The sequence below is a fragment of the Aspergillus luchuensis genome, chromosome 5 (genome assembly GCF_016861625.1).
Source record: "Aspergillus luchuensis IFO 4308 DNA, chromosome 5, nearly complete sequence".
Lineage (NCBI taxonomy): Eukaryota > Fungi > Ascomycota > Eurotiomycetes > Eurotiales > Aspergillaceae > Aspergillus > Aspergillus luchuensis.
In genome coordinates this window covers 5,046,400-5,073,177 of record NC_054853.1, presented here as the reverse complement: position 1 = coordinate 5,073,177, position 26,778 = coordinate 5,046,400, and the positions used below count along the sequence as shown (strand labels likewise).

The window sequence follows — 26,778 nt, the reverse complement described above, 5'->3', positions numbered from 1 at the left end:
AAAGCCGACGCCCCGATCGTGATAAGTATAGAATATCCTAGCAGTCCAACCACATTGGTATCTTGTGTAGTAAGACAAATCGCGATAGACAACCGACGATAAGTGCCGCAGCAGAATCTCGGATCTAACCCCGCAGACTGCGGGGCGTGTTCCGCCGTGCCGATAGTCAAGCTTGAACCCTGAAATTTCCGCCAGGGTGATTTCTCCCTGCGACATACTTTCTGATCCTGAACTATCGCGTGTAGTATCAGAATTTCCTCAACTATCATGGCCTCCAACTCTACTTCGCTTCCATCCGCCCCGCGCGTCAACCTGGGCGACGACATTATCCTTCAACCCCCTCTTTCACGATGCGGACAGGGTCCAGGCCTGATTTTAATAAGATCAGCCAATGTTGCAGAATGCCAAAACAAAAATACCAGTCTAGACCCAGAGCCACTGCAGAAGTGGGCCGAGGAAAGCTATGCAGTTGCGCAGATCACTTTCGACTCAGATTCAAGCGCGAACGCTTCTCTACTGTCGATCAGAATTGACAGCGCAATTGCCGGCTTAATCGCCCTGCCTGAATGCAATGACAAGGAGAAATTCGGCATATTAGGTCTATATTCCCCCAGTTCGAAGTTATCCGTTATACACACTAACGTGGACCTTAGTCTACGGCTCCCAATCCGATTACGCCCCAACATTCATCCACTCACTGCTGGCCCACATCAGTGGCATAGATAAGTTTGCAGCAATAGTATACCACAGCATTTGGGACGCTTCCTCCGATACTCCAACACTCATGCACATCCCAGGGTCCCAAGAACCCACTATCAATGGCACCAACTACGTCTACCCCGACGTATCCTCTCCAGGCTTCATCATCCCCGGTCACCCCGACTTCAAATACTCCACTGCCAGTGTAGCGCATACCCGTTCCCTCACCTTTCTCAAGAGCCACCTGAACGGGCCATACTTCGACCTGGAGAAAATCTGGGCGGAACACACATACTACGAATTCGATGTTCGATCTGTCGAAAAGACCATGGCCACAATGGTTCAAGAACCATATGTGAACCATATCCCGACCGTAAGCCACTTGCTCGCCCCTTCAGTTATCTCATACTAATGACCAATACAGATGACTGGCGGCATTGGCCGCACCAAACTAAGCAACTTTTACCTCCACCACTTCATCTTCAACAACCCCGACGACACCGCTCTAGAGCTGATAAGTCGGACTGTGGGTATTGATCGCGTTGTGGATGAGTTTATTTTCTCCTTTACGCATGATAAGGAGGTAGATTGGTTGTATGCTTCACCTCTTAACAAGCCTTCCACATCTTAGTCGGAACATGTGAGTAGTAGCTGACACGGATTTGACAGGATCCCCGGCATACCCCCAACCCACAAACCGCTTCGCATCCCCTTCACATCGGTCGTCAACATCCGCGGCGACCGACTCTACCACGAGCACATCGCATGGGATCAAGCGACCGTTCTCGTTCAGTTGGGTCTCCTGCCACAGTGGTTGCCTTTTCCGTACCAACTACCGGATGGAAGGACACCCGCGCCAGGGAAGAGATTTGAATACAAGGTGCCTGCTGGAGGCGTAGAGACCGCGGAGAAATTGAAGGACGAGAGTGCGGTGGAGTCGAATGGGATGTTTGGAGTGGGGATTAGGGAGGTGGATGATTCGTGAATTGGGTTGGACTCGAAGTGTGATTGGAATATGTGAGCATAGTAGTACGGTAATATAGTAGCATTTTGAATGGAATTGCTAATCTCGATAGATTGTCAGTTTTATGGCGCAGCTGGCGGATTTAAGATGCGGAAGGAATCTACTACTCGGTCGGTGTGTCACATTCCGGATTCGGAAGGTTGGTTCGGTTGCGGATGTTGCATGGAGTGGCTGAAAACATCCCACTACCATGAAATCTCTCCTGCGCTTCAAATCTGGATCTACAAATAATTCGATACTTGGCTGACCTGGGAGAGGAACGTTACAATAGGTCTCGGGACGCAAGTGATCATTGTCACCTTTATTGAGTTGCGATGATGCGACGTCGGCATAAACTATTGAACTATAACTACACCGTCTCGATTATCTTCCGATTAACACTCCTTGGAGACTTGGCCAGCTCACACTTCCAATGACTCCCCCGTCGGTCCGTTCTAAATATAAGCAGATTACTATCACCATTGACAGTTATTGACAGTTGATATCACACACGGACATATCACACACAGAGATATCACACACCCACACCCACAAGCCATACTGTTTGCCACACATAATCACTATCTTGCGGTGTGATTGCTTACTATGCATCTCCGCAAGAAAGGCTACATACTTCTCCTCAGTCTTCTCTCCTCTATCTCATCATATGCTCACTCCAAATCCTTACCCATCGTAGATCTGGGTTATGAGCTACACCAGGCATTTTCTCTCGATGTAAGTACCCACCTGTACCAAACTACTAACACATTCAATAAACTGATTAATTCGTCCCAGCAATCAACACAAGCCTATAACTTTAGTAACATTCGCTACGCCGCACCACCTGTATCTACCCTGCGCTTTCGCCCACCGCTGCCTCCATCAACGAACAGAACCGAAATTCAGAATGGCGCCGTTGGACGCGTGTGTCCCCAAGGCGAACCTGTATGGTCAACAGAAATCCTGATCCCGTTTCTTGAAAGCGTTTTGACAGGCACGCCGTTTAACGGGTCTGATGATATAAGTGATTATCCAATTGTCTGGCCACCCGAGGATGCAAGAATCACGGAAGATTGCCTTTTCTTGGATGTGGTCGTGCCCAAAAGTGTTTTTGAAGGGTCAGAGGCTGCGCCGGTGCTGGTTTGGTTTGATGGAGGAGGCTTTGTTACGGGTGATAAGACAGAGGTATTGCCTACGGGACTTTTGGAGAGGGGTTCGGAGATTGGAAAGGAGTTTGTGTATGTTGCAGTGAATTATCGGGTGAGTAAGATTTCGGTTTACCTTCAGGTTTGGTGAGACCGCAGGCTAACCTACGAAGCTGGGAGCATTTGGGTGGCTGTCTGATGGCGAGGGCCTGGGCAATGCTGGGCTTTATGATCAACGCTTAGCATTGGAGTGGGTGAAAAAGTATATCAGTCTGTTTGGTGGTGATCCCGGGCGAGTGACTGTCATGGGTGAGTCTGCTGGAGGTGGTTCTATCGTCCATCAATTGGCAGCATCTACGGGGGTGGAGAGGGAGGTGCCTTTCCAGCAGGCGATTATTCAGAGCCCAGGGTGGTATATGCAATCAGTTGAACTACAGAAGTCGACTTTACAAGACTTCCTGGAATTATTGAACGTGACCTCTCTCGAAGAGGCCCGTCAACTTCCATCAAAACAGCTGATTACTGCTAATGCCTACCAAATAGCTACTACATCTGTGTACGGAACATATACTTATGGGCCGGTTATTGATAACACATTCATAACGGATCTTCCAAGCAGGATTTTACTAGATCCAGATTTCAAATGGAAGAACATCCGCGTGATGACAAGCCACACAATCAATGAAGGGCTGACTTTCACTCCGCCAGCAGGCATGAACAGCTCAGCCTTCCAATCCCTCATCGAGACTTATATTCCAAGTATATCGCCCGAAACTGTGGATCAAATCGTCCAATACTGGTATCCCCCGGTCTACAACGCTTCAACCTTATCCTCGGAGACATTGGGATATAGCAATCCCTTAGAGCGGACATCGGTCTTCATGAGCGATGCATTCTTTCAATGCAAGAACCGCTACCTCGATAATGTATTCGATACCTCATACGCGTCGGTATTCAGCGTGCCACCGGGTGTGCATGCCCAAGATGTGGCATTCAACTTCTGGGACCATTCCCAGCCCGATACGGAACTGGGGCTATTCAACGCAAGTCTCGCGCTGACCATGCAGGATTATATCATTACGTTTTTGAATCAAGGCTTTCCCACTTCGGCCGAGGATATGGCCATCAAGTGGAAGGAATACTCGAAAGATGGGCGCGTGATGAATTTGGGACTGCAAGATATTGCGATCACCTCCGATCCGGTGAACTCGGACCGGTGTCGATTCTGGTGGAACATTACTGGATGAAGAGCCTGTATGCCTTTTCCACACTATCGCCCCATTCAATATTCCCACTGGTTAGTCTGGGCCCTGCAGATTCAGTACGGTTATTTAGTGCTTATAATTGAGTTGGATATTGAATGCAACGGCAATCTGCTACTCTGCCAATGATCAACACGGCCTTGAGCCGCATTTGAACCTCTCAAAATTCAGGCTCCGGAGACGATCGAGTTGTTCGGTAAATACTATCGAGTTGTTCGGTAAATAGTCTAATTGCAGTGAGACATGGGCAGAATTCTCAGACCATGAATGACAGCGATAAATGCTAGTAAAAATAGCAGCAATTTCTCCGCTAGCGCTAGCGCTAGAATGCTTGGTCGGAGCAAATGCCGCCGACTCGGAGAGCTTGACTTGATATGTGCCAGTCGCTAGGCCCACTACACACTATCTAAAATCTAAATGAGGCACAGCAACGGTGACTAAATAGATAGTGACACCGTACGGAAGGTGAAGCCGAAGAAAAAGTTGTATGTTTGGTGCCTACTTAGTACTCCGAGGTTCTCAGCTATGCCGAGACGACCAATTGCGATCAGAGATAACCACGGCTGCCTAACCTAGTAAGTAGTAAGGCGGTCACCGCGGAGTCCGTCGGCGGGCACTAGGCAGACTCGCAATTATTCAGAAAAGCGTCGTCGGGCATAACGTAATCCACAATCGCGCGGCCCATACAATCGCGCGGCCCATCCTGTAATGCTATACAGAAGTTATCTTTTATAATAATTATAATATCTCAATAATTACACTTTATATAAGTCTACAATGATGAATAGAGATCAATAATAATAAGATAAATATATTAGAAGTGTCCAGATATTTTTAAATAATTTATTTATATTTAATCTAGAAATATCTATAAATTACAAGTAAATTACAGGTATTTTATATTACCAGCCATTATATGTGGTTATTAAAATCTTAAAAAAATATTAAAAATAAATTTTTGATCATTATAATCTATCAGTTGAAGATAAAGTCATATGATTCCAGGATAGTTGAGATATTAGAAGTTAAAAAAACAGCTTTTATATGGCATTAGTTGATGGGCCGCGCGATTGTACGGGCCGCGCGATTGTGGATTACGTTAAGAGAAGAGAACCAGAAGACATCGGGGGATCTTCGGGGGCGCATTCGGCAAGACAAAGGGGCGGAGAGAGTCATGTCCGAAGGTATTCTTCTATCCTATTCAGATTGTAGATCTGTTCACATGATCGGCAGGAAAGAAAATTTCTTCCACTACTATTCCAATCTTTGTGCTTGCATCTCCACGGTCGGAACAGCCCGTCGTGGAGAGCGAGTGCCATTGGTAAGGTGTCAGGGGTAGTTAGTAATAAAAGGTTAAAAGAAGAGTAGTAATTTGCCCAGGGGCAAAGCAGGCAACCCGTGTCTTAGTTGGTGACTGCCAGTCAGCCAGCCAGCCAGCCAGCTAGTTCGATAACCTCGTTGCTAAGCTTCCCATGGGTAGGACTGCATTGGCTGGTCGGTTTATGCCTCAATGGCCCGTGGGGGCCAGTGAGGCTTTTGCCATTGGGTGAATTTGTCCTGTCGGCGAGTTGGAGTTGAAAGTTGAGGGGTTCATCGCGTGCAAAGTGGACCCTGACGGACTGGGACTGGGACTGTCTCACGCTAAATCCAAGACAGTTGGGCCAGGAATAGATAGATGGCCACTGGAAGTGGCCCCGAGTCGAGTTTGGTAGTATCTGGATAGCCGCTAGACTAGACTACTTTGTACATAGACAGAGCATGTGCTAATAGTCTTAATTAGCTAACCAATTGGGGCGGAGGGCAGTGTTTTGAGCGCCGTCGTTCCATGATCCGAGTGTGCTTTGATGTGAGGATGAAGATCGGTCGCTTTTCTGGATGATTCGAATAAGACGGATCGTTGCATTTTGCATCAGCGTGGCTGACGGGGGGTTAGTTAGATGGTTATATCTTGGGGGCGGTTTAGGGTTTTAGCGTTTTTACAGTAAAGAAGGATTTGAAAGAAAGGAATGAAAGAGGTGAAGGAAGCGAAGGGGGAGTGTGCCTGGCCCCCAAAAAGGGCAACCATGAAACCAACGGCACTGGCGACGAGGCTGTGTTGGACGGCGTCGCTTCCGTCGCGAAGGAAAAGATGATCCGCGCGATCAATCAGAACGGGCGGAGCAGCCCATCATCTGCATTTTAGTTTTACCTGCATTTCCCTCGGTGAATCAGGGTCGCTCAGCCTTAGCTTAGCTTCATCCTCTTTCTCTGGACCGAAGTTGCACTGACCCAATCACTTTTCGGCCCCTCCGTTAGCGCTGAATGTTGTCATTGTGGACTGATTTGATGCGCTTTTATATGCTTTGCCCGGTCGCTCTTCGTTCTGCATTAGTTCCTCAGTCTCTCTTTACTTGCTTTTGCTAATAACAGAGCAAAAGTACTTCTATAAGCTTTTTCCCGCGCGTCTCCGTCATTCTTTAACCACTGTTCAGTTCTTCCCTGACAGCCTGTCACTCTTTCAACATCCATCCATCCCATCCATACCACCATGTTGCTTCGCCTTCTATCCGCAACTGGTGCCTTGTGCATCACTACTGCGGCCGCCGCAGCTCTGCCCGCACCTCAGCTGCATTCTACCGCTGGTTCTCATCAAATCAACCTTCCTGCTATCCCCTGCGCTTTCTCGGACTCGACTTGCACGGAATCCTTCGACTCTGGTTCACAACTGGTATGTACTCACGTATCAACGCAGTCGACCATCATCCCATACTAATCATCTTGGATAGACCATCGATTTCTCCACCCAAAATGGCACCCTCCGAGCCAACCAACAACCCATCTTCCCCGCTACCGTCCCGATGCAGTTCACAGCAGATCGCAAGTGGGAGTCCTTCGTTCAGCCAGTTCAGGTCTCCTACTCGTTGGATGTACGGCCACTGCCTGCTCGTCCCGGCGCTGGTCTGGGCGATATCTACTACCTCAAGCTCCGTCTCTTCGACCAGCACGGTCAAGCTGCCACGCAGAACGCCATTGCCATCAGCCTAATCAGAGACGCCCAGGGTGGTCTGCAGCTGGCGATGATCGACCCGAACGGTAGCCGCGATTACGGTCACGGAAACCGTGTCTGGCAGATGAAGGCCTGGAAGGAACAGCTCGAAACATATTACAACCATGCCAAGGAGGCCGTCAAGAACTGCGTCAAGCCGGAGCACCCGAAGCACGAACACGAGCATGAACATGAACACGCCCACGAGCACCCTCACAAGATGGCCGGATCTTCCGACGCCCATCCCCACCGCCGCCCTTCCTCCAACAAGTACTACCCCTCCAGCCAGAGCGGCCACTTTTTCTGGACCGGACGTGAACAGAGCATCATGAAGATCGCCCGTCCGGTCATCCTCCCCGCCCTGATGGGAATCATGGCTGGTGGAGTGGCCTGCATTGTTGGATTCCTGCTGGGTCGTCTCATCATCTCGATCTACCTGTGCGCCGCTAGCCGCCGGCAGCAGCAGCAGAACATTCCCATCATCAACATCGAAGACGGCGAGCCTATCTCTGAGAAGGAAGCCCTTCTCGAACCCTACAGCGATCAGGAACCTGAGTCGCGCCAATCATTCCCATGATGTTTCTTTCTTTCCTTCATCTCTATATACTTCACGTCCACCTGTACATTACAGCCCTTTCCTTCTGTCTCTGTTTCCACGTTCATGATATCCAATGCAGCATAGCATACATACCCTTTGTGATTTTGTCCATATAAAATACCAGTTTAGATGAATTCATGTGTCCGCCCGAAATATAAACCCCTTCCAACTACTGGTACTCAACAAGGCCGGCTGGCCCAATGGTAAGGCGCTTGACTACGGATCAAGAGATTGCAGGTTCGAGTCCTGCGTCGGTCATCTTTTTAAATTTTTGCTGGTGTAAATAAAATCTCTGCTTTGGATCGTGTGGGTATTGAGCGGATATCGACCGACCCAAACTCTGCTGCTGCAGACCCACCATGTCTTGGCATTTGCTTTTCGCTGATGTGAGAGAAGGGGCAGAGGATGCGAAGCTCATGCCCCAGCTGCATTGCAGTGCATTGCATTTTCAGGGGTATTCCTTTAAGCCTTGCCAAGGTTGGAATGGAGGGGTTGTTTGGGGCTGTTAGGGTGTTGGTGTGCTGGGCGTTTTTGTAAGGTGGGGTGGTCACCCGAGGGAAATATATTTCTGCAGTACGACTTACCACCGCAGTGATAAGTTCATTCTACGATTGTGTGTAGTAAACGCAGGCGGATGGGATGATCATCTGTCTACCATTATTCATTTTAGGATGAGCTATACTGCTAAATGACATGTAAGTTAGTGATAATGAGTGGATGTTAGAGAGAAAGAAGGGCCGTCATGATACTCTTAGAACTTCAAGTCTATTCCTACTTCCTTCCCACTGTGTATACGAATATAGTAGCTACCCCAACTATCCTAAACTAAACAGTAGTCAGACCAAAAGACACAAGTTCAACAATAAACTCAGGTTCATATGACCTGTATCTAAATCTCACCAGACCGAAAAAGCCCCAACAACCCCAGCACCCAGAACAATAATCCCTATCCTCCCTCCCACAGGCTTCGAAAGAGCCCTACTATGCCCAGCAGAAACCCTCACAGTCTCGGCCATATCCCAATCCCAGATCACTGTGAGGTTCTGGTCTGGTGTCTCCCAGTCGTAGGTCACGGTGGCGTTGGCTATCTTGGTGTCGCTGCGGTCTGCTAAGCAGGGCGTGGTGAGGAAAGTGAAGATGAGGAGACACATGAGGGTGAGTTTGATCATTATTGAGGATGATGTTGTTCGATTGAGAATGAGGAGTTTGTGGAGGAGGTTGGGTTTGAAGTTGAGCATTTTTGATTTTGGGAATAAGGTATAATGTCATAGGTGTTGATGGAAGGTAGTTATTGGGATATTGGAGGAAGGGATTTGGGTGGATGGAATCTTTCATCTTGAGGGTAGAGGGTGGAGTGTCGACTGATCATGGCTGCATCAGAATTAGATGTGGTTGGGCGTCAGTGTGAGGTTTTCTCTTTTAGATTTTTCGTTAGTAGTGTTATTAGCTCATGTAACCATGCTGATGTAGATAACCCTCTTAACTAATACTTCGTGCGCGCCTGAAATTGCATTAGTCAAGGTTATATGTGCTTTCCTCGGTGATGTTGATTTAGTTGAAAAGATATACCTACTTAGCGGAGACTCCGCGCCTCCAATACAATGGGGTTGTCGATGCAATCTCGTTTCACGTACATTTTGATCATGGATGAATGCATGATGCCATTAGCTTTGACCACAGGCCTGAGAAATTAGGCCTCAATGAGTACCGACAGACATCCTGGATCATCATCATCATCATCTACCGCACCGAGCATCGCGAAAGCTATACACCTCGGTCAGATAGTATTATCACTATCATCACAGCGCGTGATATTCGGGGGCCAGCTGGGTCGATAATACTGAAGGAAACCCAAAGAAAATCCTAATCAGTTGATTATGTGCAGTATTTGCTGCTTTCTAATCTAAGAGAGAATGTTATCAAAGACACTGCAACCTCAGAAGTAACAACAACAGTGCATCAATCTCAAAGAAAACACAGACAAAGACACATGGCCCAAACACAAACCACTATTATCCAAGGGACACTCCACTATGTCGGCACTGTGGGAAGTCCAGGCATAAGCATATGCTAAGCAGCCACTACCCTTCTAGCCCTGTAAGCTCATTCCCCATTCTGCAGCTACCTTCAGCTATGAGGTAGTGCAACATTGAAAAAGCTTCCTTTTCAGCCACTGACTGATTGACATGACCTATCGCAGCTAACAACACCACCCCTTGCTGGCGCATATTTGCGATGCCACGTCCGCCGGATCTGATGTCACCGCAGATCTGCGACCAATTATCCTCCGCAGCTTCATTATCGGGACGGCACAACGGTCCCTTTGACATCATCGCGGAAACACACATCCACTCGCATAGTTTATGTCGCCCAGAATATCGTCATCCTTCTACCATGGGTCCATTCTACCCTCTTATTCCTGGGGTAAACATTAACCATGTGGGAAATGTAGGATTCCTCCAACCATCAACAAGACATCGCATGCTGCCGCAACCTATGATCATCGACTAATTGATTGAGCCCTCTTCACCGTCTCGCATCTATCGCCACTTACGTATGCCCTTAATTCTCAGTACTGTGTAGACAAAGGGAAAGCTATATACAGCACAACTACCACCATCCCGACCGTCTACAATCTCATCTCCAATATCCACTAACGCAGACACTCGCCTCAATCGCCTCACCATACTCTAAGAGCAAGCTACAGGATCGCCAACATGCCCCTCTTTCACTCATCCTCCCACTCCAGCTCCGACCGGAGCAGTATTGACGACCCCAACACCACATCCTCTCACTCTCACCGTCGCTCCCGCCACTCCTCCGGCTCCCACTCCCACTACTCATCGTCATCCACTTCTCCTTCCTCCTCCCGCCACCACAACCACTCCCTTTTCGGCCATAGCCGAAAAAATGAAGACCCATCCATTCTTGCCGCCAAAGAACAGGTTTCTCGCGCAGAAGCGGCTGAGCGGGAGGCGGATAGGGCACTGATGGCTTCGAAACGGGCAGTGCGTGAGGCCAGAGAACATGTGAGAAGATTGGACGAGGAAGCGAAGATGGAGTAAGTTGCTTCCTTACTCATTGTCTTTCTCGTGGTCAGACATGCTAATACTGGATGGTAGAGCACGCGCTGCGAAAATGAAGCAGGATCAGGTGAAGTCGATTACGAAGAGGGCGAAGCCGTTGGGAAGTATGTGATTGAATCTTCTTATATTCGTGTATGTGATGACACTGACTGAAGGTTCTAGGACATGTGTGAGGTCGCTTTCTAGTCGATGCGGTTCTTTATCGACAGTGGGGGTATGGCAGACTGAGTTTATGACGTTATAATTCTCAGCATGTATTTCTATCGTATTGTTCCTTTATAATTCGGTTCGGGTATCGCTTCGTGGGATTCGTTGCAGGATACGACTTATGAGTTATGATGAATACGTTTCTTATGTTTGTATTATACTTAGTGGGCTTACTTGAATATCAATTTGCATATTATGACGAAACAAACTGTATCTGCTACTTAGATATTGACTGTTTGCGTCTTGAGGATTGAGCGAGCTTGGACTGACTCTAGATAGTAGCCAAGATATGAATTATGCAGTGCAGAAGACAAAGGAGAAACAACGGTGTACAACAATAAGAGTAAAGAAGGGTATATCTCTCGTATTGTAGGTCAGGTGATGGAAGGCGTACCTTCTAGCTATTGCTTCCAAGACTCTTCCCTCAGGAAAGCCAGTAGAACTGACAACAGGAAGCTTGTCTTGACAGATCACAATCAACGACTCCATCCATTCCGAGGTACTTCAACGAAAGGTAACAATGTGACTTCTTTAATTACCTCCGGTTGCAGCATCAATGAAGGCACGCTAGTAGCCAAATGACTATGTCTCTCCACCCCACAGTAACGTCTAAGTCAAGATATCCAGGAAATTAAGAGCCATTTCCCTTCACAGTGAAGCCAATCTATCCTCCTTGATTATATCAGCAGCCTTTTCCGCTACAGCATACACTGTCGTCTGGATGTTACCGCGAGGAATCAACGGGATCACACTGGCGTCGACCACGCGCAAGTTCCTACATCCATACACCCTCAACCGATCATCAACCACACCCCCGATCTCTCGTGGCATCATAGCTGCCGTTCCTGAAACATGATAATGACATAATAAGCGGTCCCGCGTGAGCTCACGCGCTGTTTCAAGGCTCGTCACACGCGTTGGATAGTGCAGTCGACGGCCATTCGGCTTCAGCAGCGATGCCATGGGCTCCGTGGCTGCCAGCGTCTCAAGCCACATTACATGACGCGCTTGGATCTCCAGATCAAGTGGATGTGACAGCATACGAGGGTCGAAAGTCGGCAGCACTGTTGGATCTGACGAGGCTAGATGTACCGAACCTCGGGAAAATGGCCGGTTCAAGACTGCCACTATACTAATGTAGTTTCCGGGCTCTGACATGCTAAAGGTGCCTCTAGGATCGGAGCCTTTGTCAGGCGTCATTTGGAATGGTGCTAGCGTATACTGGCACGTTGGCTCGTCGTGATCTTCGAGAAATCGGCGAAGAATACGGTACTGCGCCGTCTGTCTGGCGGAACCTTCCTCTTTCAGGTGCTTTTCTATGAGGCCGGATAGCTCGCCGTTTTCCAATTCCGGGAGAGTCATGAAAGCCGAACCTAGTGGATGGGAGCCTAATGGTCCAGCTCCCGAAGATTGCCATGCTTCCATGGCGGCTTTGGCTACCTCAGGATCCCGTAAAGCTTCCCCGGTTATTTGACCATCGGCAGCCTCCCAGGTAAATGGGACGAGGCCATGTTCTTGCAGGTTCTCGCCTACATTAGGATTGTCGATGATAATATCGATACCATGCGCTTGCAGAAGCTTTGCGTCACCGATGCCTGAGAGCTCTAGCAGATGCGGTGTCTTGATTGTGCCAGCCGCTAGGATAACTTCTGCTTTTGCGGCCACCGTGCGTTGGATTCCATCATTCCCTCGAAACTGGATACCGGTCGCGATAGCTTGGCCGTCATCGACACAGGCTGTCTTGTCGAGCAGAACCTTCTCCACAAATGCTTCGGTGATGACTCGGAGATTCGAGCGTTGCGCTATTTCGGGAGTATAATAGGCGACCCCCGCATGACTACGAGCCCGTGAGGTGCCGTGGATAGTAGCCGGATTGCAAAAGGCACCCTTGGCCAGACCAGACATTGGGTCCCCTGTCAGTCGATGATTCAAAGCCTCAAATGTCCGGGGCCAGGCGGCCGTGAATGCCGGGAAAGGCCCATCACCAAACGAAATATGAATGGGTCCATTGGTCCCTTGAACATCCGGATCAACATAGCCTAGCGATAGCTGGTCGCGAACCTCATCCGACGGCGGTATAAATGTCTGCGATTTTCGCATGTAGGCGGACAGAGACTTCCAGTTCCATCCCGAGTTTCCCAGCTGCTCCCATGAGTCGATATCGCTACGGCTAGGGTAGATTGCCATGCCCATGTTGATAGCCGAGGAACCTCCCAATGTTCGACCGCGGGACTGAGCAAGGCGTCGGCCATTAAGACCTTCCTATTCCACATCAATATGAGGGACCATGTATTGCAAAGGCTTGCATATCTACCTGAGGTTCACTGATAAGGCTCCAATCGAATTCAGGGTCAAAATAGGTACTGGCCGAGAGGCCCGGAGCTGCGATACGCGGATCGTCCACACGATCGCTTCCAGCTTCCAACACCAGAACGCTGACTGCGGGGTCTTCTGTCAATCGGCTGGCCACCACCAACCCGGAAGTTCCTCCTCCAACAACGACATAGTCGTACACTGGCTGGATTTCGGACAAAGATGAGGTATCTCTTCTCATCATGATGGACTTGTATATGGGTTGTCATGAGGTGAGAGCAGAAGAGCCGGTCAGTTGCACCCATTTATACTATAATCCGGCTGAATCAATCGACGCTTGGGTCAGTCAAGAGTAAGCATAGCGGGGTCACGGCTCGGATTGATACGAGAAACTGACTGACTTGTCAGATGTGGCTATCCGCCCTGAAGTTATTGGATATCGTCGCCCGAGAGCCCAAGGAAAACCCGGCTTACGCAGCGGCGGCGCTTATTGTTATCAATGCTGCACCGAGCAAGCATCGCCGATCATTTGCTGCAACATTGGCCCTTCGAGGTCCACCCCTCCAATTTCACATTAATTAATGAGGTAGCAAAGCAAGCAACATGATATGCTGCAAAATGGTAGCAAAGGCCTTTGGTTGCAACGGAGATCTCCTATCGCAAATTGTGCGGCTTTCCCGGTGGTCCCAATTTGAAGCACATTGCAGAACTTGAAGATGAAGGTTGTTTAACAAGTCTAGTCGATGATGCTAGTATCTCCTGTCCAAGCACCACCATGCCAAAGCAAGGATCCAGGCAGCGGCCAGGCAGCAACGACGCAAGAAATGCAGGCTCCAACCCAAGTGGCCAAGAGCTCCAGGGATGATGTTTTCCCCGAGCTATAAGTAACATATACTACTCATAGAAGCTATCCTCACACGCTTCTTAAGATTCAGGTTAGACCAGCTGGCTTTGCCAATCGCCATTCGATATTCACGCTTAAGCTCACCCCATCATCCTTTCGAGCCCTTACAAAGAAGCCCACCATGACCGGAATATCGAACGCTCAGAAAGCCCAGCTACATGAAGTTGCACAATTTATGCTGGGGATTTACCAGACTCTTGCACAGATGCGGTACCTTGATCCTAAGACAATTCAAACTGGGCCTCACGACATCTCCAAAATGCGCCCGGTGTACGAGAAACATGGGCTGGACCCAGCTATCATCTACCTCTATAGCATCCTTCCCTATGTGGACTCACGAATTGCAAACACGAGCCTTTTTGATGGCAGTTCTTTCATGGACTTTCGTGACGGGTCCTGCGTTCGAAGACGGCCGTGATCCGTTATGCCCCGGGCCCTCGGAAGAGGACGGAGACGGGCCATACATGCGTCCCTGGATGACGGCGTTATCACAGATGGGAAGCCACACAAGTGTTATCATATATGATGCACGAGAGCACCGCATCTGGATTCCGGATCCTGTGGACGATTGCAGCTGCGACCCGACGCTATACGATGTGCCGAATGAAGCGCCCGAGAGCGAGAAGGGGACTAACTTTGAGCACCTTCCTAGCAGGCCTGCGGGAGATGTATTGCGGGATATCGCCCGATGGTATCGCGAACTCAAGGTACTACCAGGTGGAAGCGACGATAGCTGCATTGACTGGGATGCTGGAAGGCTGGATGTGAAAGGGCTGTATCGGATGCACGGATGGCCGGGCAACTTCGATGGCGATGCATTTCAGGTGGATCAACTAAGGGCTTTAGGTCTTGCCAGTGTCGGAAAGTACACAAACCAAATATTGCTACAATTAAAAAGGTGTATGATCTCAGTGGAAGAGAGTGATCGCAAAATCGCAAGATTGCAAAAATCACTTGCTGCAGCGAAGAGCAAGGACGAAGAGTGGATGTTCCGGATGGAGCTTTGGAAAGCGGAAAGGTCTTTTCGCAGAAACAACAATGATCTCCTGGAGGAGGAGCGCAAATTAATCGCCCAGGAATACTCTCAAACCAAGAGAAAGCTTGAGTCGGCGCAAGTCAGAAAGAGGGGCGCTAGGAGATGGTTGGAAGAAAAATCCAAGGACGCCGATGCCTACACTGTTGAAACAGTACGAGAACGCCTTCGCGGATATGAGCAGGAGGCAGCACTCTACGAAAAGGTCCAGAAGGCGATCGAGGTAGACAAAGACCAGTTAGGCAACTTGGGCGATAAAACAGGGTTCGCCAAGGAGAAAGAGGCCTCTTCATGGAAAGACGTGGCCCTACATTTTCAAGGGGAGCTCGACGCGCTACGGGAATGGGCTGCTCAAATTCCCGCTGATGCCGAGCACGCAAAACTGAAGGCTAATGAGCAGATCCAAGATTATGAACAGTCGGTCGCGGCAAAGACAGCTACTACATGGCTGACCAAGCCGAGGTTATTTGAAGAATCTCGGCGTTGATCTACTACCCGTGGGTATTATTTATATGTTTTACATGGTAAACCATGTCCAGTATGATCTGTTTTATACTGTTTATTTGCAGACGTCTTCTTTTAGAACTAAATAGCATATATCCCCATTTGAACGACCCCATTATCACTCTCTACCTCTGCTTCTCATTAGCAACAGTGCTGCCCATTAATATAATCATTGCGCGTCGCAGCATCTATAGTATTAGAATGGATGTCGTCACGCACCGTACTGCACTGGATCATACCACGACCACGTACAACTGCAAACATTCCTCTTCACCCGCAATCAGTACCCCTACAATTTTATTATTATTTGTTATGGAGTTGACTGTTGTATAGCTTGACGTGCTCGACAATATAAGCCATTGGCATCGAAGTTCGAATCAAACAGGGATGTAGATGTGCCGTTGTCGAAGGAATCAATATGTTAGCTGTCTTGTTTTCTGTTCGTTTGGAAGATCAAAGGGGACAGGGTACCACATAGACGGAATGGACAATCGTATGTTTCGGTTTGTGTCTAGGAATGCTTATTGCAGTGAGGTTGACTGGGAGTAGGACACAAAATTTGTACGGGGTGTAAAGCTCTTGAAAATTGATAGTGAAGGACATATTATTAGTTCAACTGACAAGTTGTAGGAAGATCGTTCGACGGCACTGTCATTAGCTCTCATATTGTCTCAGTTCTAGTCTAATCTAGTTAAATCAATGGCCCAACCACGGTCGCCAACTAGTCCAGTCAAAAGAAAGCAATTCTATCTGCGACCAGCACAGATGGAGCAGACAAAGATATTCCAGTGAGGTAGATCAAAACAGATTTGAAATGGTAACCCTCTTTGCATTCATTGAAGCTGGCAATTTCTCTCCTCGCCATCCTGGTAACCATCGCCATCTTCGATATCCTTGTGATTCAACTCATCGACTTTGTCAAACTCGGGCTCATCAACATCTTCCTGCTCATGATCATCCTGAAAGGTCTCATCTTCAACTACTTCATAATCACCCATATCGTCCTCGTCGCTGTCGTAGTATTCCTCCTTCGCTCCAGACTTGTAGCCAGAAGACCGAAGTATATGGCTGGGGCCGTTTTGTGCATTCACTTCAGCGAAGAAAGGGTGATCAACACGAAGAGGCCTCCGCTGGCATATGTAGCCCATGGGCGTATGAGAAATGTCCTGGCCTTGCCGGCGAAGGGCTAGCCATTCTTGCAAGAAACCCATTTTGTTTGTCAACTCCCGTGACGCAAGGTTACTGACATCTAGCCAGTCAGACCCCAGCTGTAACTGTTCCATTATCCCTTCGTACTCGGCATATCCGAAGTACAGCCGTCCGGCGAGAATCCCAAGTTCGAACGGTAACCATGGTGGCAGAGCATGTGGTGAAGATAGAGGCGGGATTGAATAATAGTCAAGTCGTTCAAAATGCAACATGCGTCTCGTAACCGGTGCTGCATATGTGATGAGGTGCGTTGACGAAGCACCGCAAGTACGCAGAATGGGGATCAATGCTTCTGCCTCTTCGGGAATGATAACAACTGCTATCTCACTTTCTGTATTGCAAAGTAGCCAATTGACAGGACGCTGTAGATGATGTCAGTTAAGGAAGATACGTTAAGCGCTATATATGGCAGTCTTACCGTGAACTCATCGCCTGTCTTATGTTTCGAATTGACGGTCCTTGTGAACTCCACAGATACGAGCAAATGAGGCAGTAGAATACTGCCCTTGATTCCGAACTTCTTTGACAACTGGGTTCCATGAAGCAAACTTGCCGCAGTAACGGTTCCAAAGCCTTGCAGCTGACCAGTCCGGGCGAAATGGGATAAGGCTGGATGTAGCCCAGGGAATCCGTAGGCTTTCAATCGCTGAGGGCGTTGCACTTCCCTCTCCTCCTCTATTTCGTAAGCAACCTCCCGTTCCTGTTCAACCTCTTCCAAAGCTGAGCTGGTAATTGTGCTCTGCAGGAGGTCAGATTCTCTCCGCCTATGGTCAAGCTGTTCTAGGAATTCAGCCACCCTTCCGGTCGCCGGCGGTAAACCAGCCAGTAATCCCCTCTCTTCGTCACTAGAACCACAAAGACGCGGCTTATACAGCTGTTGTAGAGTCTGCTGCTCGGATTGCTGTAAAATCTCCATGTATTTCTCACGATGCGTCTTGTTTTGGACGAAGTCTGGGAATTCCGATGCAGCTTGGATGCGGCGGCAGAAATCAACACCCTGGGAGTGGAATAGTGGCTCTAGCTCGGCATTATTTGCGCACGTTTGGTACAGAAGCCAATATACCACATGAGAAGAATCAATTTTATCGTTATGGTTCTTCTGGTTAACATCCAAGATACTTTGATGGACCTCGGGAGGCGCGATAAAAGTAACAGATTGCGTGGTGCCAAGCTGACGAAGCCTCATGGCCGCTATAGACAATAATTAGCAAGCATTTTACTACTAGTAATATCAAACTGGAGACCAAAGAAGAACCTACCCTGTACAGTCTTATCCTTAGTCTGGTTAAGGCCCAGTGTTAGAGCCCCTTTGGCATTAGCAGGAAGTTTGAGGTCGGTGCCTCTGGTATGAGCCTCATCAAGATAAATAAGGCAATCTTGCAGGTTATCGGCGTATGGGGTAGCTAGAAGTGGCGATTTTCTTCCGATCCTGTACCAAACCCAAGGCTTATTGTCAGTGTCAAAGTATACTGCAGCCTGCGGTGCCGTATCCTTCTCCAGCCACGTCTTGACCACAGTCAAGTTATCCATCTCCAAGATGAAAGCACCAGCATCTATGAGAATACGGATTTTGCTGTCTGCTAAGTCGGATAGAAGTTCAGCTTCAGATCGTCGTCTCCCGTTTGTGACAGCGTGCTTGTACTCCCTGTTTCTGCTCTGGAGTAGGTAAGTAAGGACTTCAGCATTCGTGTGCAATAGTTCCGGCAAATCGTGTTGCTTAATAGTCAACGGCAGGAGTCTGCGATTGTCATTGGTCCCACTGAAGCCGGTCGTAAGTCCAGTCCGTTTAGCGGCTGTGTTACAATCGTTAAATGGAACATCCCAGCCCGAAGCCTGAAGCTTGATCGCAAATTGCTTCGCGTGAACGGGGAAGACAAAATGCCTTAAGAAGTAATTGATCACGACCATTGATAAGCGCATATGATACCAAAATTCGGCCACTTGGCCTTGGTCATCGACATTGATGAGATTCCAATGTCGTAGCACTTCAGGTAGGTCTGTTGATGTCTGTGTCCATCGATCGTACTCAGTCGCAGGATCATCCGACTTAAGTACAGCTTGGAGACATCGACGGCATTGCTCCTGGCTCAAGCCCTCTTGATAGAAGGCAAGACACGTAAACAGGATAGCAACATCTGGATGCCCCCATTCCGCATAATCTGATGGAATACCCTTTGCTTGAAAAGGCACGGCCATTGGATCGCGCCTCGGATGCAGTCCGTACTGAACATTCCATCTCTTCTTCAAGCACAGCAAAAGTATTCGATGAACAATCAGACCACGCAACAGATATGCTCGCTTGCATGCTCCAGGGGCATCTTGAAACAGAGTTTCTATCCACTGAGTGGCCGAGGCATCCAAATTTTCCCGGGAGATAAACTGCTTGATGAAATCCTGATCGCCAACAGTCCAGCTCTGAATTGGAAGAACTGAGCTGTAGCCGGAACAGATCTCGTGCACGATTCGCTCAGTGAGTGCAACCTCCACATCCCGCCTGAGTAGGAACACAAGTGGAAATGAGGCGAGCGGTCTTTCAACCAGATCGATACTCTGAGGAAAGGCTGAAGCTAAGTCACGAACATGTTGAGCTACCAAGCCTAGAACTGCCATTATCACCTCCCAACGATCGGGATGTCCATCCACCGTAAGCTGTGTGCCACTCGGATAGATAAGTTGTGTCTTAACAGCCAAAGTGTAGTCACACTCGTCAAGGACATCACGGCCGACATGGTCAATCCAATTCTGAATCGCTATCATTTCGACAGCCTCAACAAGCTTCAGATCTGAAACTCTTTGCAACCCACTCAATTTGAAGGACAACGAGTGCTCGGGAATGCTCAGAATGACTCCTGCTCTGCTACAAATCTTCTCATGGAGGGAGCGGTATTCCCGGACCAGTTCTATGGTTGTGGGAGTGCGCCGTGAAAAGGGAATATGCATAAGCTCCCGGCCGACAAGGCCCCCTAGCCGGCCCTGAAGAACCTGTGCAGTTTGCGTCGTCAGTGCTTTCGGCACTAGGAGCCTGAGAAGATTGTTGCCGTCAGCCAAAGCACATGCGACCATCGGCATGATAACCGAAGTCTTGCCTTGACCCATGTTCATCTGCAAGACGGAATTGGAGCCTGACGTGGGAGATACCATCTCCAGAGCCACGGTTACTTGCTCTGGGCGAATCTGCATGTTTCCATCGATTTCAAGCAGAATCCAGTCTGGGTACTTCAAGTAATCCCAAATGGCGTGAGATGGATACTTTTGCTCTTGTTCAAGCCTGCTTTGGTCGCTTTTTGCAAACAGCTCCTTCATACGGATCAGGCGCTGTAAGTTAACAATTGCAAGGCCGTATGATATTAAGGCCAGTTTCATGTTTGGTCCATACTCGACACATGTGGTAGTTCGAAGCTGTTGCAGAATGGTTCTCGGGGTGATGCACGGCCAGATATTGCATTGTTGCAGCCAAAGGACTCTGGTATCTCCGGCTGAAAGCTTTTCGCATATCTGATGGTAAAGCTGGCGTACAACAGAGTGGGCCTTTTCGATCTCTTCATCATACTTTGCCATTTCCACCAGATAAGATGTCACTGATTCACGAGGCTCCATTGGCTGTTCATTCTTCTCCCGGAGTGCAGCAATACTCAACTGCAAATCCTGGCCATAGGTCGACCTGACCGAGCAACCTGAGTTCGCGATTTTGCGCACTATCTCCTCAAGCTCAATGATCTCCGGTTTAGTATGTTGCTTACTGACTGACAAGGGTGTATGCTTCGTAGAGCTCGGATGGTGCGCGCTCTCCATCTGATTCATTTGTGGAGGGCAGCTTGAGCTCGACACTCCTTCTGGACCCGGCTTGCGGATGAGGTCTTGGTCTAATTGTAATTTGACCCTTGGGGTGGTTCTTAGCTGCGACCTAAACAGCTCAGGCTTAGCTTCGGTAGGAGCATCGTCAAAATTGTTCACGAGTGCACTATAGGCATTCAGAATTTTCTGAATATTTTTGACCAGCCCTGAAAGCCGAAGGTTCTTATAGCGCCGCAGCCAATCCGGGCTAACTGCGTCAATAGCACTGTTGACATCCAAGTGATTGCCCGAGAAAGAAATGTTTGAGGGTCTAGAACAAGGCCATTCCTTAAGGAGGGATAAAGCGAACGACTGGCTCTCAGCCATGCATTGCCTCTCATGGTTAGCACGTTCAGCTTTAATGTCTGTATACCTTGCTTGCTCATTCTTCTGAAGCTTGTTTCTCTGGCCAACCGGGCTCTGATACTGCTTGCAAAAGGGCCGTGCCAGGGTCATCAGTGTCTCGACGCCAGGGGGGGCATCGTCTGGGAAGTTTTCGAAGGAAGCATAGGACGGCAAGTCCAGTTCTTTCAGATCAGACAGAATGAAAAAGGCTACCAAAACCCTTACCATATCCATGTTCACAACATTGCCATACGAAATTAGGCCTAGGTGGAACATGAGGCGGTATGCATCCTGAGGCTCATACTCTGTGCAAAGGCGTACCAACATGCCGAAGTTAGGTGCAAGGTCTAACGACAGCATCTCTTGGATAGAAGTCGGAGTAAATGTGTTGTTGAAGCCACGAATATATGGCCACTTTTTCATAATACCCGCAAGCTTGTGTGTGGTTCGAATCACGGGGGGCCGCTCTCGGAGTAGAGTCACAATTTCTCGTACATTGGAGATGCACGTAGGCGTAGAGTTTCCCGCTCTTGAGAAGTATGGAACATCGGGGGGTCTGCTTATGGGCTGACACGACACACCCGAGCGTTCGTACAAGGATCGGCGCCAGCGTGCCCTTTCGCTGAGATGTGGTTCGTTCATGGGGTTTTGCGGTTGGTAGGGTGTTCCATCGATCTGAAATTTTGAAAGTTTCTGAGACCTGATTAGGATTGAATCAATTGCTAGCCTATATGCCTCATGCTGTGTTGATGCTGTCAATTCTTCGTCCCATTTCACGAGTTGCAGGCGTTTAACACCTTTAGGATAATACTGTCGTATTGGCGTGAGATGGGAAATGTCATGCAACACATCTATGACGTTCGAGCTCAGAGGACTCCACGGCAGCGAGTAGGCCGACTCTAGAATTGATAGCGCTTCTTCAGTTCCAGTTCGGTTGGTAAGGGGGTCGGGAATAACGAAAGATGTAAGCGCGTGCAATTGTGCCAAGTTATACAATAGACGCGGCTCAATGGGACCATGAACCCGGCCAAGAACATCGTCGATCATGTACCTTCCATATTCACCATCATTCTGTTTCCGCACTTGCACATGAACTCCATATCGTCGATGACTAGTTCTCCCAAGCGGTATTATGATGCTGCGCTGTGAGCGATTGTGGACGTTTCGAAGAACCAGCATGCTTTCAAGCCCGTAAAGGGTACCAGCATCTTGATTGGGATCGATCTCTGCATTCAGCTGTTGGCATCCCAATAGCCTTCTTTTCTTGTTCACCTGAAACCTGAGGTTCATGCGCTTCAACTCGACGGAAAGGGCTCTTCTGAGCGGTTGATAGATTGTTAGCATCGACGGTTCTTCGAAGTGAAGGAAGATACTCGCGACAGCCTTGGCTAGTTGGGAGTGAGGGTCGATCAAGGTAGAGACATTACGATGCGCCCTCCGAGTCCGAATGTTTATCAACCAGTTGCTAGGTCTCCTTCTCCAGATAGCCGGCATACGTCGAGCCTCGATAATCCCAGTTCCCAAATCAATCCAGTGCACACAATCACGAACCAAAGGTACAGGCAAGTCGGAGATTTGGCCCTTTTCGAAAATTGTCCGTGGAACAAGTTCCAGCAGTCTACTATCCTCGGTAGTAGCTTGAATGACTAGATCTTGACCTCGACGTCCCAAATGAATTTGATGACCCTCTTTGTTGATTGCCAGAGTGTAACTCATGCCAGGCCGATCCGATGGAAAGGCAGTCAATCTCTGGTTACCAAAGAGCTCTTTGAGTATTTCTGAGTCGCGAATGTCAGCTGGCAGCTTCCCCAACGGCCTCCCATCTACAAGAAAGTGACCTTCCAAAAGATGAAGGTGAAAGACCTGAGGTACTGTGTGCTCAGTAGGCTTAGATTCAGCGGTAATCCACAACTCATATGGTCGTGGCAAGCTTTCCCATGGCGTATAATCCCTGTTTTTCAGCCAAACGTTGTCGATAGCACATGCGATACTTCCAGGATGCATCTGAACCGCACGTTGCATAATTGGCCGAAGTCGAACGGACGCTTTTATATCACGCACTAACATGCTGCGGGTAAAATGATCAAACTTCTTCATATCTACTACTACACTCTCTTGCATTGCCAATGTAGCCTCGATAAAGCATTGGAAGCTTCCAGAGTCAAGCGTGCGACCGACATAAGCTAGTGGCAAGAAAGTGCGTCGACACAGTAAAGCGGCTAGAACGCAGTAGCGAGCTGCTCTTTCTGCAACGTCAATTTGTAAGGCGTTCCGGGTCTCCATTCGCAGGTGGTTGATCCATTCCAGTGTGATGCGGCGTATCTTCAGTAGCAAGTTCTCCGCTTCTACTCTCGATGCTTGGCACCCGAGGTTGTATACCTGAATAGTCAAGGTGAGCAGACTTTCCATGTATGTCACTTCACGCCAGTTTGGGGCTATTATGGAAGCATGTTGGTCAACTTGCTCGATTAACCTCTGACAAAACCGAAGATCTTTGAAAACACCATGTATCACGCGCAAGGGATCATCATCCTGTGAGTTAGGACCAACTTGCAAAGCAAGGTGACGCAACAAAGTCATTGCGTCTAGCGAGCTGATATTGATATTGGAAGACCCAAGCTCAGTCAAGATAGACAGCCATCGACTATGCTTTCCAGACATCAGATTCTGGTGTGCCAAAAACTCATGCACCGTCACTGTTGGTGGACATTCGCGCATTTTTGCAATGGCCTCATAAGAAGATGGACCCGGGCCATCCGGAGCAAAATCAGAGGAAGAGTAAAGTCCCGCAAAAGGAAGGTCTGGGGGTAAGGTAAGAACGAAATGGTGCGCAAATGTAAGGGGCTCGAGCTTGTCGTTGGCCCAAATTCGGCGGTCAGAATCATAGTACAGAAAATTCAGTCCGAAAGGCCGTAGAATACTTCTCGTTGACGCGGGCAAGGCCTTCCACTTGTAATGTGTGCTCAGATGAGACTTCGTGCGAGATGCAAGAGATATGCCTCCCTTAGATCTCGTCTTCATGTAGCTGGAAAGTGGAGTGTGTCCCTGGAGCATTACCTGCGGTGACTCTGCGGCTGTTACGTTTTTCGGGGGTCCAATTCGGTTGATGATAGTCCAAGTCGCACTTCGGTACGCGGCAAATGCCTTGGGGATCCCTAGCTCAAACACTATCGCTCTCTTCTCATACAATCTATGATCTGTTGGTAAGTAATCCTCATGAACAGTGATCTGTAAACGTCGACGACACCGGATATAATAGCAGTGGCGGCATCCTCGGATATCATGGGTACCGTCGGTGTGTCTCCGCTGGGTACAAGCGCTATTATCTTTATCCTCCGTCAGCGACTTGAACTTTTGGTTGACACTCGTCAGCTCTGACTCCTTTCTATCCCGAGCGCCTGAAGATGCGGCCTCGATTATATTTTGCAGCCGAAGCAGGTCTCTGCCGATCGGGAGTTCCAAAAAGCGATCGGCAAAGCAACCTGGTGATGGATCAGTGAAAATTGTCATACTGCCCCTAGTAGCTGCAGTGCAGCGACCTTGAAGGTATGTCTGGACCTTGTTTAGACGCTCTAAATCAATGAGGCGAGACAAAAGTAGAACATCCAACAGCTCGGGACAAAAAGCTGGATGATACTCAACGAGCAGAGGGTATGCATTTGTAGCACATTTGTCCATGTCGACCCATAATTCGAGGACATTAAGAATCAGAACACTCATTTGCTCTTGATCTCGCTCGTGAGATTGTCCTACAATTTCCAGGTAGCGTTCCAACTGGTGGGCAATACCAATGCACACCTCTTCGCCTTCTTCCTTTGACTTTGCCGTCTTTTGCTTTCCCAACTCAATGTCAAGCTCTGTTATGGCAATTTCAGAGTACTGCTTAGCAAGAGATACAAACTGATCATCGGTATTATCTCCAATTTTGCCGGATAAATCGGCTGGCTTCACACTCTGAGTACTGCGCACTGCAGGACGAGAAAGGTTCATGACTCTCTGAAGATAGGAGATGCTGTTGGGCAAACTCAAATAAAGGTCCCTGTTCCCCGCATGGTGAGGCAACTGGGGTATTTTGCGCTTAGTGTGCTTTTTAAATGCTTCCCATTCACTGTTGATGGCATTTCTTGCAGCGGTGATAGACCGTTGGCAAATAGGATCTAGGGTTCGGGATAGGTGGGCATGTGAAGTTTTCACTGCAGCTGAGGAAGTTTGACTTTCTGTTTGCAGCTTGGCTAGTCGACGGCACAGTTTGGTGTTCAGCCAGCTCCATTGCCCCGGTTCCAATACTCTCCTTTCCACGAGATTTTCAAGTAATTGTGCCAAGACAATGCAAAGCAGATACTTGTACTGCAAACGGCCTAGATCACTGCCCAGATGTAAATAGAGCAATCTTTGGATAGACACTCGAAGCACAAGCCAGAACGGACATCGCCGCCACGGAAGTTCAGCATCGTCCCAGCATACATCATCCTTAACACGTTTCTGTAGTGCAGGCGGGCATATATGGCTACCGTTGATCTCGAGAAGTGTTATCAAGAAGTCGGTTACTATGGCTGGGTCGACGGTATCGCGTCTCTCGACCACCTCCTTCCCAGCTTTCCTTGCTTTGGCTGCAAACCGCTCCAGCTGTTCTGTGCTCGTCTTTTCGAGAAAGTCTGTAAGAGAATCTTGGAGAACCGGATTTCTAAACTCTTCGACAGGCAGCGATGCTGCCGTTCCTGGGAATGTCCATTGCAGTGCTCCCGGAGCGGCGAGTGTTTGCTCTGCGCTTGGTGATGTTTCAAAGGCCTCAATGACCACATTATCACCACTCCTGATAATGACTGGTCAGTAATAGCGCGCAATATCTAGGTATCAGACCTACTGTGGCATCCGAATAAGCAGTGCGGCGTTCTGCTCTCCGATATTTACTATGACAGCTCCCCCTGGCTGTAGTGCTCCCAGTGCGTCAAGCAGAGCGCCCTTGTTCACCATTCCATTCTGATTCACTACGCTGCATGTGTCGAGTGTCGCAATAATTGATTCCCAGACAGACTTCAAAGCGTCATCTGCAACATGGCAGAGGGTTTGAACTGCATAACGCAAGCGGGTTATGAGTTCGCGTTCTACCTTTTCTGGCTCCCGGTCCTTTTTTCCAGGAAGCTTGGGGGGTAAGGCGATATGATTGAAAACGTCCCTAAGAGTCTCCGCGACGGACATTTTGATGAAGCGTGGTGATAGTAGTATGGTACTGCGCAAAATAAGAGTCTTTGTTAACAGATGTACCTGAGTACCACAGGCAGTGTTTAAATAGGCGCGACGGGGCCAACTCACCACCTGGAGCGAGGAGCGCAATCCCTGTTAGCAGGACATACCAGCAGCGCCTACCGATGCAGCCTTATCTTGATGGTAGCAATGGTGGGACACCTGTCTGATTATAATGCCACGGACGCGTCACGGCGCCAACGGCAGAGTAGAGAGTGATGTGGCAGTGTGTTATTAGTTGCTGTCAACCTGGTAGCCTTTCCCAGTCGACCAGTAGTGAGCTCAAGTTGGTATACATTCTCCAAGTGAATCGACAGGAAGTGAATGCCTCCGAAGACCGTATGCGTCAGGGTAGATAGCATGTGAG

The 26,778-nt window shown here is 48.8% G+C and overlaps 8 protein-coding genes and 1 non-coding gene across 9 annotated transcripts; 6 read left to right on the top strand and 3 right to left on the bottom strand.

The window, feature by feature from the left end:
- Positions 1 to 267: 267 nt before the first annotated feature.
- Positions 268 to 1,684, top strand: AKAW2_51659A (uncharacterized protein; the record flags this gene model as incomplete). Its single annotated transcript, XM_041691613.1, has 4 exons — positions 268 to 598; positions 654 to 1,072; positions 1,124 to 1,293; positions 1,369 to 1,684. The coding sequence occupies 4 exons, from the start codon at positions 268 to 270 to the stop codon at positions 1,682 to 1,684; spliced, it is 1,236 nt and encodes a 411-aa protein (XP_041545080.1).
- A 624-nt stretch (positions 1,685 to 2,308) lies between these two features.
- AKAW2_51658A (uncharacterized protein) lies at positions 2,309 to 4,094 on the top strand (the record flags this gene model as incomplete). The annotated part of the gene is made up of 3 exons (XM_041691611.1): positions 2,309 to 2,437; positions 2,498 to 2,962; positions 3,021 to 4,094. The coding sequence occupies 3 exons, from the start codon at positions 2,309 to 2,311 to the stop codon at positions 4,092 to 4,094; spliced, it is 1,668 nt and encodes a 555-aa protein (XP_041545079.1).
- A 2,542-nt stretch (positions 4,095 to 6,636) lies between these two features.
- AKAW2_51657A (uncharacterized protein) lies at positions 6,637 to 7,711 on the top strand (the record flags this gene model as incomplete). The annotated part of the gene is made up of 2 exons (XM_041691610.1): positions 6,637 to 6,816; positions 6,875 to 7,711. 2 exons carry the CDS (start codon positions 6,637 to 6,639, stop codon positions 7,709 to 7,711), a joined length of 1,017 nt encoding a protein of 338 aa, XP_041545078.1.
- Positions 7,712 to 7,918: 207 nt separating this feature from the next.
- AKAW2_t50021A lies at positions 7,919 to 7,990 on the top strand. Its single transcript has one exon. It is a non-coding gene; the product is annotated as a tRNA-Arg (tRNA).
- Positions 7,991 to 8,628: 638 nt separating this feature from the next.
- Positions 8,629 to 8,970, bottom strand: AKAW2_51656S (uncharacterized protein; the record flags this gene model as incomplete). The annotated part of the gene is made up of 1 exon (XM_041691609.1): positions 8,629 to 8,970. The coding sequence occupies one exon, from the start codon at positions 8,968 to 8,970 to the stop codon at positions 8,629 to 8,631; it is 342 nt and encodes a 113-aa protein (XP_041545077.1).
- A 1,479-nt stretch (positions 8,971 to 10,449) lies between these two features.
- On the top strand, positions 10,450 to 10,991 carry AKAW2_51655A (uncharacterized protein; the record flags this gene model as incomplete). The annotated part of the gene is made up of 3 exons (XM_041691608.1): positions 10,450 to 10,793; positions 10,855 to 10,922; positions 10,981 to 10,991. The coding sequence occupies 3 exons, from the start codon at positions 10,450 to 10,452 to the stop codon at positions 10,989 to 10,991; spliced, it is 423 nt and encodes a 140-aa protein (XP_041545076.1).
- Positions 10,992 to 11,673: 682 nt separating this feature from the next.
- Positions 11,674 to 13,582, bottom strand: AKAW2_51654S (GMC family oxidoreductase; the record flags this gene model as incomplete). Its single annotated transcript, XM_041691607.1, has 2 exons — positions 11,674 to 13,287; positions 13,340 to 13,582. The coding sequence occupies 2 exons, from the start codon at positions 13,580 to 13,582 to the stop codon at positions 11,674 to 11,676; spliced, it is 1,857 nt and encodes a 618-aa protein (XP_041545075.1).
- Positions 13,583 to 14,400: 818 nt separating this feature from the next.
- On the top strand, positions 14,401 to 15,762 carry AKAW2_51653A (uncharacterized protein; the record flags this gene model as incomplete). Its single annotated transcript, XM_041691606.1, has 1 exon — positions 14,401 to 15,762. The coding sequence occupies one exon, from the start codon at positions 14,401 to 14,403 to the stop codon at positions 15,760 to 15,762; it is 1,362 nt and encodes a 453-aa protein (XP_041545074.1).
- Positions 15,763 to 16,612: 850 nt separating this feature from the next.
- AKAW2_51652S (uncharacterized protein) lies at positions 16,613 to 26,366 on the bottom strand (the record flags this gene model as incomplete). The annotated part of the gene is made up of 4 exons (XM_041691605.1): positions 16,613 to 17,350; positions 17,407 to 18,179; positions 18,248 to 25,980; positions 26,032 to 26,366. 4 exons carry the CDS (start codon positions 26,364 to 26,366, stop codon positions 16,613 to 16,615), a joined length of 9,579 nt encoding a protein of 3,192 aa, XP_041545073.1.
- Between the last annotated feature and the right edge of the window lie 412 nt (positions 26,367 to 26,778).